General features: G+C 46.9%; 1 protein-coding gene across 2 annotated transcripts in view; it reads right to left on the bottom strand.

The window, feature by feature from the left end:
* Nucleotides 1–13,039, bottom strand: part of TNKS (tankyrase) — a 349,200-nt gene that overhangs the window by 262,262 nt on the left and 73,899 nt on the right. For both annotated transcript variants that reach the window (XM_075352460.1, XM_075352461.1), the window contains exon 3: nt 1,978–2,073. In XM_075352460.1, the coding sequence (XP_075208575.1) occupies nt 1,978–2,073 (96 nt within the window). The remainder of the gene's footprint in view (nt 1–1,977; nt 2,074–13,039) is intronic.

Below are 13,039 nucleotides of genomic sequence, written 5' to 3'. Positions count from 1 at the left end.
GGTTACTAGCTTAACCCGGCTCCCTGTCAAACACGCCAATACGTGCCGATGCGTGCTGCACAGCAGGAGACCAACGAGCAAAAAAATGAACCATCATTATTCAAGACTTACCGATTATATTATTATTCAATCTGCTAACCTACATACACATTCTAGACTACCCGATACGTTAGAATCGGGCCACCTTCTAGTTCTATATATTTCTTCTATATATTCTATCTATTCTAGTTATCTATCAATCAGATCAAATTTTGTTTCTCCTTAAAAAAAAAAAAAAAAAATAGGAGTATGTTCACAACCGCCTTTTTTTTTGCCCAAGAAGATGCAGCGTTTTTGTCCCAAAAACATGCACCAAAAACGCAATGCGTTTGACGCGTTTTTACCGCATTTTGCCCAATGCGTTTTTTTAAGTGAAATCTATTGACTCAAAGGGCCAAGAATGCTGGAAAAAAAACACAAAGAATTGACATGTTGCATCTTCAAAAACACAGCCAAGATGCAGCCAACAAAAGATGCCCAGTGTGGATAGCAAAATCAAAATCTCAGACTTTGCTGGGGGAAGGAAATGCATGCATTTATGTGCATCTTTGTGACCTCAAAAGCGCATAAAAAATGCAGCAAACAATGCAGTGTGTGAACTTAGCCTAACAAAAACGTGGCAAAACGTCATGCATTTTTTGGGTCACAAGCTCTGTTTCTGTGACCACAGGATAAAAAGATGCACTCAGAAAAAAATGCAGTGTGCACACGTCCTCTATTGAAAATTTTCCGCATGTAAGGCTTCCATGTAATCCTCCATATTTATGAGCCCTGTATAACCCCACCATTGATTGACAGCTATGGGCAGAAATCTGCCAATCAGTGGTGTGGCTATACATAGCTCAGTATTAAAACAACTGCTAGATGTGCAGCAGAAACAGTGATTTAATCAAAACAACAGCCAACAGCTCAGTAAGGGACGTCGCTGGAATCAGGATCTCTGCCCCTACATTATGCTGATCTCCGATGGGGGAGCAAAAACCTGGTGACAGATTCCCTTTAAGGGCATAAAAGGCACTGTTTAAGAGTGGATGTGTGTGTGATTGTCGCTCCAGTGCCTAGAAATATATTTTTAGGACTAGCTGTGCAGTCACCTTTCAGCTGGCCTGCGTAGCCATAAAATATGCTCGGCTAAGGAAGAAGTTTTTCTAGCCTGCCACATTAAGCACTGTAGGTGGCAGCACAATTGCTGTTATTTATCACATCTAATAGCAGCAAGAAGCATATGAACCACCAACATCCAGTATCCAACACAATCCAATGCAGAGTGCTACTAGACAGTCTGCTCGGAAAAATACATTCATCTTCCCCCTCGGGCCATGCAGCATATCATGAATGCCTTGCTCACTTTCTAATATGCTTTTGATATCCTCAGTGACAAATTGCTCAGGATAGGAAAAAAGGGTTCTGCTCATTGCATTCCCCAGAAGAACTGATACTGGATAGCACAGGCCACACAAATAGACAAGACAAGACCAACGGCGAAACACAGAAATAAAGCCAAAGGGTTTCCTTATATTCTGCTTTTCTGAAATGCGGGAAAGCAAAGATCATCATCCTAACAAAGGCAGAAAACACAAAACAATAAAACAGAAAGGTGCTAATTGGAAATTGTATGTGTAGGAACTGGAAGAGCAATACTAAAAAACACAGAAAAACAGTGACTAACGCAAGGTACCTTCAAAATAATAGGGGAAATGCTAGCTGATGTTGTCCCACTTGGTGAACTCTAAATGATGTACCCACAAAGGTTCTCTTACTGCAGTAACCGATAAAATCCCAAAATGTCCAAGGGTTCTGACAGATTGGAGGAATATCACAAAATCATGTACAGAATAGAAGTAGAATGGAAAGAATTAAACAGCTTGGAGCAGTAGAGGACAGTCCAGACACAGAATTGATATACTATACATGCTGGTTTAGGGAGGCATTTCTTACCGGTAAGGACAGCTTTTGCTGAAGGATCAGCCAGGTCCAAGGCTGATTTGCCATCGGTGTTCCGGATGCCAGGATCAGCGCCGTGCTGCAGCAATACTGTACAAGGAAAGCAGAAACAACGTCTGATCTCAGGGAAACACAGGTTACTCACAGCAGAGACTTTCCTCGGCATACTGTTACAATGCATATTCATTTCCCTCGCTTTCTTTGTCTTGTTATTAGTGAACCACGGCTGGAAGACTCAGATGTGCAGATAAAAAACAACAAGTTGACTAGTCAAGGTATGCAAGCAGCACGTGATTCCGCATCACAACCAGAAATCTGGCCATCCAGTGATACAGTCTCTCATCCCTCCCCCTGTGTTTCCTATCAGCAAATGTAACCGAGAAGCAGCAAGCACCCCGGCTCACGCTGACAAGCAGGCTGCCTCTGATGGGGCTCCCTCCGACAGCTCATCACCTGGCCCTGCCGCGCCAATACACCCCTCACACACTGCAGTACACTACAAAGCAAAGCTGGGCAACGGGTCGCTTAATGACAACGACACAAGGATGGCTCAAATATAATCATGGAAACGGATTTTACTTCTCCTCGAACACTGGATAGGACAGGGGATGGGCAATTCTTGTGCCTTTATTGGTAAACAACTCGCTGACAAGCAACCATTACATCCATTACATTAAGAATAGACGAGAACGTGAGGCCATTATTCATTATGAAACAGTGTCAGGCTATGCAACCTGTTTACAGCAGGTTATAACAGCCAAAGGGGCTCAACCGTGTACTAAACACATGTCAAGTTGCTGAATAATTGCATTAGTCATTAGAAGTGGTAATTTGAGTTGAATGTGGAGAAACCACTTCTTAGATTAGTGGTTTACAGTTATGTGCATTTTATTAACTGTAACCTTTTTTTAAAAAAAAAAAAAATATTCTGAGTCCATAAAAGTGACAAAAACAGGCATGGGTAGTTGGCGGGAATCAAAAGCTACGGCTGTTTCGCATCAATCAGTGCTTCTTCAGGCCATTGGCTGTAGCATATCATACCAACTCCCCTTGTCTGCTTCTAGCAGTTTTATGGGTTAAAGTAAGAAAACTGTATTGCACATGGGGAGTAGTGCCCATTTCCTTCACTACTGTACTGAAGACGGCATTAATAGAGAGCACTACATGGAAGATCTGAAAAAGCAGTAGTGACACCTTTTGCTCTAGTGCTTGAATTCATAAAAATGATATACACACTATTATACACACACACACACACACACACACACATATATATATTTTTACACACACACTTATATGTGTGTATGCGTATATCTTTTACACACATATATATATATGTATGTGTATATCTTACACACACACACACTTTCACCTAGACAAGAATGCTTAAAATGTATAAGGAGCAGCTTAGTAAAGGTTTTTGGAGTTCTCTCAGAACTAGAAGAGGTAGGGGTTTGCTCCTCAGCCAACTTCGCTAATTACACTCATTTCCTATATTTATATTTTCTAATTTAAGCTTCCATTGTTTTCAAAGGAGAAATATGGCACCATAGTATACATTATGGAAGTGAGGCCACCATCCCAGTGAGCAATCCTACTGAAAGCACAGTTTACTTGTAAGGCTGTGTGCGCACGTTGCGTTTTTTTCCGCGGAAACGCTGCGTTTTGAACTGCAGCGTAACTGCATGCGTTCAACTTCCCCAGCAAAGTCTATGAGAAAGCAGAAAAATCAATGCACACGCTGCGTTTGTAAACGCAGCGCTTTGGATGCCTAAAATCACTGCGGAAAAAAAAAAAGCAGCATGTCACTTCTTTTGTGCATTGTAGCTGCGTTCTCCACCCATTGAAATCATTGTCGGTCAAAACGCAACCAAAATGCACTTTGACTGCATTTTTGTTGCGTTCATGCTTTTTTGACAAGCAAAACGCAGGTCTTTTCAGTCTCTGTCAATGTCGGTCAATTTCTGTCTGTGGATGTCGGTGAATCTCCCTCTGTCTGTCGGTCTCTTTCTCTGTCAGTTGGTCGCTCTGTCTGTCTGTCCCTCTCTCAGTCTGTCGGTCGGTCTCTCCCCCTCTCTCATACACACTGATCCCCAATCACTGGCGTGGCGCTGCACGGCGTTCACACTGCTCCGGCAGCTTTTCCTCTTTTGAAAATGCCGGCCGCTCATTATTCTATCTAGTGCTCAATGCTTTCCCCGCCCCACCGGCGCCTATGATTGGTTGCAGTGAGACAGCTGTCACTCAGCGTGGGGGCGTGTCTGACTGCAACCAATCACAGCCGCAGGTGGGCCTGTCCATCATGCAGTAAAATAAATAAAATTAAAAAAAAAAAAATAAAAAAAAAAAAAAAAAAGACGTGCGGTCCCCCCCAATTTTGATACCAGCAAAGATAAAGCCACACGGCTGAAGGCTGGTATTCTCAGGATGGGGAGCCCCATGTTATGGGGAGCCCCCCAGCCTAAAGATATCAGCCAGAAGCCGCCCGGAATTGCCGCATTCATTAGATGCGACAGTCCCAGGACTTTACCCGGCTCATCCCGAATTGCCCTGGTGCGGTGGCAATCGGGGTAATAAGGGGTTAATGGCAGCAGCCCATAGCTGCCACTAAGCCCTAGGTTAATCACGACAGGAGTCTCCCCGAGATACCTTCCATAATTAACCTGTAAGTGAAAGTAAATAAACACATACACCCGAAAAAATCCTTTATTTGGAATAAAAGACAAAAAAAACACCCTCTTTCACCACTTTATTAAAATCCCCAAATACCCCTCCAGGTCCGGCGTAATCCAGAGGTCCCGCAACGCATCCAGCTCTGCTACATGAAGGTAACAGGAGCGGCAGTAGAACACCGCCGCCCCTGTGAGCTCCACGCAGCAACTGAAGTGAATCGCGCTGTCAGCGGGGACGTCACTGAGGTAATGCCGGTGTGTGTGCGGTGATGTCGGGATGTATGCGGAGATGTCGGCGGTAATGTCGGGATGTGTGCGGGAATGTCGGCGGTAATGTCGGGATGTCGGCAGTAATGTCGGGATGTATGCGGAGATGTCGGCGGTAATGTCGGGATGTGTGCGGGGATGTCGGCGGTAATGTCGGGATGTGTGCGGGGATGTCGGCGGTAATGTCGGGATGTGTGCGGGGATGTCGGCGGTAATGTCGGGATGTGTGCGGGGATGTCGGGATGTGTGCGGGGATGTCGGCGGTAATGTCGGGATGTGTGCGGGGATGTCGGCGGTAATGTCGGGATGTGTGCGGGGATGTCGGCGGTAATGTCGGCGGTAATGTCGGCGGTAATGTCGGCGGTAATGTCGGCGGTAATGTCGGCGGTAATGTCGGCGGTAATGTCGGCGGTAATGTCGGCGGTAATGTCGGCGGTAATGTCGGCGGTAATGTCGGCGGTAATGTCGGCGGTAATGTCGGCGGTAATGTCGGCGGTAATGTCGGCGGTAATGTCGGCGGTAATGTCGGGATGTGTGCGGGGATGTCGGCGGTAATGTCGGGATGTGTGCGGGGATGTCGGGATGTGTGCGGGGATGTCGGCGGTAATGTCGGGATGTGTGCGGGGATGTCGGCGGTAATGTCGGGATGTGTGAGGGGATGTCGGCGGTAATGTCGGGATGTGTGCGGGGATGTCGGGATGTGTGCGGGGATGTCGGCGGTAATGTCGGGATGTGTGCGGGGATGTCGGCGGTAATGTCGGGATGTGTGAGGGGATGTCGGCGGTAATGTCGGGATGTGTGCGGGGATGTCGGCGGTAATGTCGGCGGTAATGTCGGCGGTAATGTCGGGATGTGTGCGGGGATGTCGGCGGTAATGTCGGGATGTGTGCGGGGATGTCGGCGGTAATGTCGGGATGTGTGAGGGGATGTCGGCGGTAATGTCGGGATGTGTGCGGGGATGTCGGCGGTAATGTCGGCGGTAATGTCGGGATGTGTGCGGGGATGTCGGCGGTAATGTCGGGATGTGTGCGGTGATGTCGGCGGTAATGTCGGCGGTAATGTCGGCGGTAATGTCGGGATGTGTGCGGGGATGTCTGCGGTAATGTCGGGATGTAGGTGGTAATGTCGGGATGTGTGCGGTGAAGATTATAATCGGGACGACACACACAGACAGAGCTGGTATGACAATGAAGTCGGGTGCAGTTCACCCGAGTTCATTCTCATCGCACGACTGTGTGTGTGCTGTCGGCCGGCATGTAGCAGAGGTGAATTGCCGGAAGAACGCACTGTCAAAAATGCATCCAAAACGCATGGAAAAAGCACCCAAAATGCATGCGTTGTGGATGCATTTTATTTTATAAACGCAGTGTCCAGTCTGCCAGAGGGTGCGTTCTTTTCCGCACTGCAGAGAACGCAACGTGCGCACATACCCTTACAGAATAACTTTCCATCTCTTACTAAACCATGGACAAACAGACATGGACCTTTACTAGGGTTGATTATTAAAATCAAGCTTCAAATAAAAGAACAAAACTCAAACTAGTCCAAAAAAAACACGTCAACGTCAACAGCTAAAAATAAAACCTAATGTGCTGGGAAAACAAAAGCTACATTAGGACTATTTATAAACCCTGAGGTTAGCACTGGAACGGCTCCAGACGCTGTCAGTGACCTATCAATGACATCTGCTTACCTTATCAATTTTACACAAAACGAGAATAAAAGGATTAGCTATTACATGGAAAGTGGTCTTAAATCAAGAAATACTCAACTTAAAAAAAAACAAAAAAAAACATCTGATAACTGTTTTGTGGTCTACACACAGGCTGTTTGTAGAAGTCCTGTCACAGGGTCAAAGGGGCCAGATTTTGATCTTACTTTATTGAAAAAGTCCTCTACTATGGTGAAAGTGTAAGGGTATTGGGTGGAAGTGGGCTGCTATCCAGGACAATGTTACATCAATGCTAGAAGGGTGCTAATAGGCCAAAAAGGTATCCATTTCTGCAATGTATGACTGTTTCTATATAGTGTTCAGGAGAGAAATAGTAAATCTGGGCTAATTATCATCCAGAATGTTACTTCTACAAAAATCTTCTAAATCTCTTAGGGTATGTGTCCAGGATCAGGACTCGCTGCATCCTGGACGCAGCGGTTCCTGTCCTGCAAGGCTGTGTCTCCTCCGCAGGAGACCACTGCTGCTCGTACCCACGATCAGGGTTCAGTGCACTGTGGTCACTCGCTTGTGTTCTCCCTACGGAGGACGCATGCAAATCTACAGCAAACAATTGACATGTTGCGGACTGGAAAGACGCACCACAGATCAGTGTTTGCTGTGGAAAAAACCAAGCACAGTGGGCACGGGATTTCTAGGACTCCCGTCAACTGTGCTTGTAGTGCACAATGCAGCGTTTTGGATGCAGCACAAACACACTACATCCAAAATGCTGCATGCACTGATCGTGGGCACTCAGCCTAATAATAAAAAACAAAAATTGCATTTGTTTATTACTTCTCATCTTTCACAAGGCATACGTTTTTACAGTTTCCCATGACAGGCGTATAAATGTATGTTTTGTGGGTTTTTTGCAGGACGAGCTGTCCTTTTGAGTAACACCATTCAAGTTTACACCGAATGCACATGAAAATTGGAAAATAATTCCAACTGTGGTAAAACTGCGCAAAGAAAAAGAAAAAAAAAAAAAAAAAACACCCGCAATAGTTTTTCGGGCCTTGTTTGTGCTGTAAAAAATGACCTAGCAATTTCATTCTCCAGGACAATTACAACGAAAATTGTTTTTGTCCCCCTTTTCAGAGACTGGTAATGGTTTCATTTATCCATTAATGGAGCGGAGTGAGGGCTTGCCTTATGCGTGGCGAGCTGATCTTATTATTGGTATCATTTCGGGAGTTCGATACGTCGTTCTGATTACTGGGCGGCAATTTCTTTTTAACCTATATGTTGTTTACAGGCCAATTAATTTTACATTTTGATATCTCGAGCTTTTAAACTGTTTAACTATATAAAAACATGTCTGCACAATTTAGTTTTTGTCTGGCCAGAAAGGATGGAAAGCAACTGGATTGTTCATTTTTTTTTGCTAGGTAAAAACAAAAAAAAAAATAAAAAAATATTCTTCAGATCTAGTATAGATGTTTCCAGAATGACCTGAGCTATAACAACGGTTACATTATTTAATCCATGTGGTGAACAACGTTAAAAAGAGACATAAAAAAACAAAAAAAAAAAACAAAAACAGCAAAAATGCTGATTTTTTTTTTTTGAACGATGCAAAAAAATAAATAAATAAATAAAAAATAAATAAAAAGGAGATCAAAAAGACATACGTAGAGAACAATGGCATCAGTGAAAGAGTTAGATCTCATTCTGCAAAATACACGCCCTCATTCAGCAGTCAGTGGAAAAATAACATCACAGCTCTCAAAACGTGGTGATGCAAAAACAAGGGTTTTTTGGGGGGAAAACATTTAGTGTGCAAAAGTGGCAACACAAAAAATAATTACATAAATTTATCACTAATTGTAACTGACCAGAACAGTAAAGATGTATCTTTTACTCCACTATGAATACGGTAAAACAAAAAATATATAATTATAATTTATATATATATATATATATATATATATATATCTCTCTATCTATATATCTATATATAATTGCCTTATTCTGTCTGTCTGTCTGTCTGTCTGTCTGTCTGTCTGTCTGTCTGTCTGTCTGTCTGTCTGTCTGTCTGTCTGTCTGTCTGTCTGTCTGTCTGGCTCCGAAATTGTGTCCTTACGGTGACACAAAGCTGATTGGTCGCTGGGCTCGCCATGGCCCCGCCCCCCCACACGGATTGGCCTCTTGCCCCGGCTCTCTGCAGGCCCCGCCCCCCTCACGCAATGCACGCTCGCTCTGGCCCAACTGACCCGGAGCCGCGACTCCCAGGTGAGTACACACACACATCAGATCACACTCACTCTCACACTCACTCTCACACATCACATCCACACACTCACAACATCCTGGGATATCGCTTGCTTCTACACCGGCTCCGTCAGGATCCCAGCAGCGCCACACATAACCTTGCGATGCTGGCATCTTGATGGAGGCCGTGAAAGCTGGTAACCATTATACACATCGGGTAACTAAGGTCCCTTAGTTACCCGATGTGTATCATAGTTACCAGTGTACACCGGCTCACACTCACTCTCATACACACCTCACACACACATCACATCGCATCCACACATCAAGGTCCTGCAGCGGCGGAAAATACAGACACATAACAGCACACACACATACACACACACACACACACATACACACACACACAAATCAGATCACACTCACTCTCACACACACATCGCATCCACATACTCACAACATCCTGGGATATCGCTTGCTTCTCGGCGGCGGTACTGTGCTGTTAGCTTCCAGGACCTGCGGGAGGATCACATGGCCAAAAGCATGTGATATCCCCGGATGTTGTGAGTATAAGCGCGTATGTGCGATATCGTCAGTGTCTGTGTGTGTGAGTGTATGCGATCGGGTGTGTGTGAGTGGATGCGATCGGGTGTGTGTGAGTGGATGCGATCGGGTGTGTGTGAGTGGATGCGATCGGGTGTGTGTGAGTGGATGCGATCGGGTGTGTGTGAGTGGATGCGATCGGGTGTGTGTGAGTGGATGCGATCGGGTGTGTGTGAGTGGATGCGATCGGGTGTGTGTGAGTGGATGCGATCGGGTGTGTGTGAGTGGATGCGATCGGGTGTGTGAGTGTCGGCAGAGGAGCACGGCGTGCTGGAGGAGGCTGGGAGCAGAGAGGCTGATCATGGGGAAGGCTGGGAGGAGAGAGGCTGATGCTGGGGGAGGCTGGGAGGGGGAGGCTGGAAGGAGAGAGGCTAATGCTGGTGGAGGCTGATGCTTGGGGAGGCTGATGCTGGGGGAGACTGGGAGGGGAAGGCTGATGCTGAGGGAGGCTGGGAGGAAGGAGGCTGGGAGGAGAGAGGCTGATCCTGGGGAAGGCTGGGAACGGGAGGCTGATGCTGAGGGAGGCTGGAAGGAGAGAGGCTGATGCTGGGGGAGGCTGGAAGGAGAGAGGCTGATGCTGGTGGAGGCTGATGCTTGGGGAGGCTGATGCTGGGGGAGACTGGGAGCGGAAGGCTGATGCTGAGGGAGGCTGGGAGGAAGAAGGCTGGGACGAGAGAGGCTGATCCTGGGGAAGGCTGGGAAGGGGAGGCTGATGCTGGGGGAGGCTGGAAGGAGAGAGGCTGATGCTGGTGGAGGCTGATGCATGGGGAGGCTGATGCTGGGGGAGACTGGGAGCGGAAGGCTGATGCTGAGGGAGGCTGGGAGGGGGAGGCTGGGAGGAAGGAGGCTGGGAGGAAGGAGGCTGGGAGGAGAGATGCTTATCCTGGGGAAGGCTGGGAAGGGGAGGCTGATGCTGAGGGAAGCTGGAAGGAGAGAGGCTGATGCTGGGGGAGGCTGGAAGGAGAGAGGCTGAGGCTGGGAGGAGAGAGGCTGATGCTGGGGAAGGCTGATGCTGAGGGAGGCTGGGAGGGGAAAGCTGATGCTGGGGAAGGCTGGGAGGACGGAGGTCGGGAGGAGAGAGGCTGATCCTGGGGAAGGCTGGGAGAGGGAGGCTGATGCTGTCGGAGGCTGATGCTGGGGGAGGCTGATGCTGGGGGAGGCTGGAAGGAGAGAGGCTGATGCTGGTGGAGGCTGATGCTGAGGGAGGCTGGGAGGAGGGAGGCTGGGAGAGGTAGGCTGAGAGAAGAGAGGCTGATGCACACACACACACACACACACACACGCGCGCACTGCACAACACACCACACACACACACACACACACACACACTGGGAACCACAAACAACTGCCCTACACAGACACCCACACACACAGACAACTCTGCACACACACACACAACACGCAACACACAAACACCGCGGCACACACAAATATACGCACATACCGCACAACACACACATTGCACAAAACATACCTCCCCCCAAAACACACCACACACACACAAACCGCGCAACACACACAACGCTACAGACACACAGCGCTCCACAAACAACGCAACACACGCAACACACATACAACACCGCTCTCACCCCCCGTCACACCCAGACAACACCCAGAACATGTACAGCGCCTACACAAACACTTGGTAACTACACACAACAACATCTCTATATATATATATATAACAAAAATCATACATGAACTACACAATACGTAAATTCTAGAATACCCGATGCGTAGAATCGGGCCACCTTCTAGTATATATATATATATATCTATCCGTTACAGATGGATGATGGCCAAACATGTGAACAGCGCCCAATTGAAAAGAGTCCCATGAAATAACCCATACATTATGTCTGACTAAAAGCTGCCAGACACTTTCTGGACTACAAAAGTCTTCATACCCTACACCAATGTTTACCGAACTCCGTCCATCCTATTAAACATTTCAAGCCTTCCCAAGTATTGCACATGGGGAGAACCTGTAGGGGTTCTGATGCCTTGATAATTCCATCACCTGTGTAATACGAAACCGTATATATGCAGTTTCCATTTACAGACAATCGGAATCTGAAATCAGTGTATATGGCTAAGTTCACACTTCAGTTGTTTTGCATCAGTCACAATCCGTAGCCTTGAGGAATTACGGAATCCTGCAAAATATTTTGCAGGAATCCTGTATTTCCCCATAGACTTCTATTAGTGACGGATTGCGACTGATGACCCTGCGTTGCATCCGCTGCGTCGCGGTCCGTCGTTTTTGACTGACCGCCGAGCGGGGAGCAACGCAGAATGTAACGTTTTTCGGGCCGTCAAAATTAACGCGCCGCGCAGGAATCCGTCGCCATCCGCCACACTTGCAATGTATGTCTATGGTGCTGGATTCCGTCGTAATCCGTCTTACGACGGAATCCAGCGCTGGATTCCGCCATGCTCTACTGAGCATGCCCAGCATGTTTGGCACGCCCACTGGGCTGTCCCAAACACAAACGGATCATGACTGATCCGTCAAAAAACGGATGCACAGCGGATGTAACGGACGCAACTGATCAGTTTTTTCACAGGATTCCTGTGAAAGGAATCCTGTGAAAAACACATCAGTTGCATCAGTTGACATCTAAAAAACAACTGATCCGTTGCTGACGGACCTGACTGATTGAAAACAACTGAAGTGTGAACTTAGCCTAAGAGTGTTTAATGCAGAATAGAGAGCAGATACTGCTCCAACATCCTCATCAAACATTCATGTGAACATAAAATAAATGTCTCGCATATGGGTCAGAACGGTTGCTGCTCAATCGTTTTCTGAACTCTTCAGACGATAAAATCGGATCACAAAGCTCCACGGCTCTCCTGACGCAAGCACTACAGCTTCATAGATTTCTCAGGGCAGGAGATGTGTGGCCGGTGTGAGCATTGTGATCCGATTTCAGTCCGATTTATAGTCGTCTGAATGCACCCAAAGGCTGAGGTCAGACTGCTGTATCTTCTCTCATGCAAGAGAATTGGCCCAATTATGCTACATGACACTCAGATCAAACTGATCACAGCAGAGTGTCATTTACTGGGATCTGATTCTCTCGCAGGTGAGAATCTGAGAACACAGAACTTAAATTTCTCCATCTTCTCCATTGCCTGTCTTGGTGTAAGTTGGACTTTACTCTGGTGATATCAGAGTGCAGTCCAATGTTTTGCACACACCCATAGACTCAAATGGGTGTGCATCCTTATAAGCGCTGACACTAGCAACATATTGCAATTTTTCTTCTCTTGCCGAACTGGCATGAGGAAAAATAAACGCTGGTCGGCAATGCTTCATAGTGTAAACATTGGTCCGAGGGCTATCCAATAAAACATCAGATAGCAGTCGTCTAATGTATACACTTGCATGAGTGAGCCATTATAGAGAAAATAGAGAAACGTGCATGTGGGGTTTCTTCTCTATCCATAACAGCATCAGTCACACTCTTCCTGAGGCCTGAAACACACTTCCGTTAAAAACACGCACGTGCCGCGAGACACGTTTTTACCCTGCGTGTTGCATGTGGTAAGTACGTGTCTTGGGTACGTGCGGACCACGTGTGTT

Source organism: Anomaloglossus baeobatrachus, chromosome 1 (genome assembly GCF_048569485.1).
Source record: "Anomaloglossus baeobatrachus isolate aAnoBae1 chromosome 1, aAnoBae1.hap1, whole genome shotgun sequence".
Lineage (NCBI taxonomy): Eukaryota > Metazoa > Chordata > Amphibia > Anura > Aromobatidae > Anomaloglossus > Anomaloglossus baeobatrachus.
Note: the sequence above shows the minus strand (reverse complement) of the source record. Positions and strands in the feature narration are given on the sequence as shown.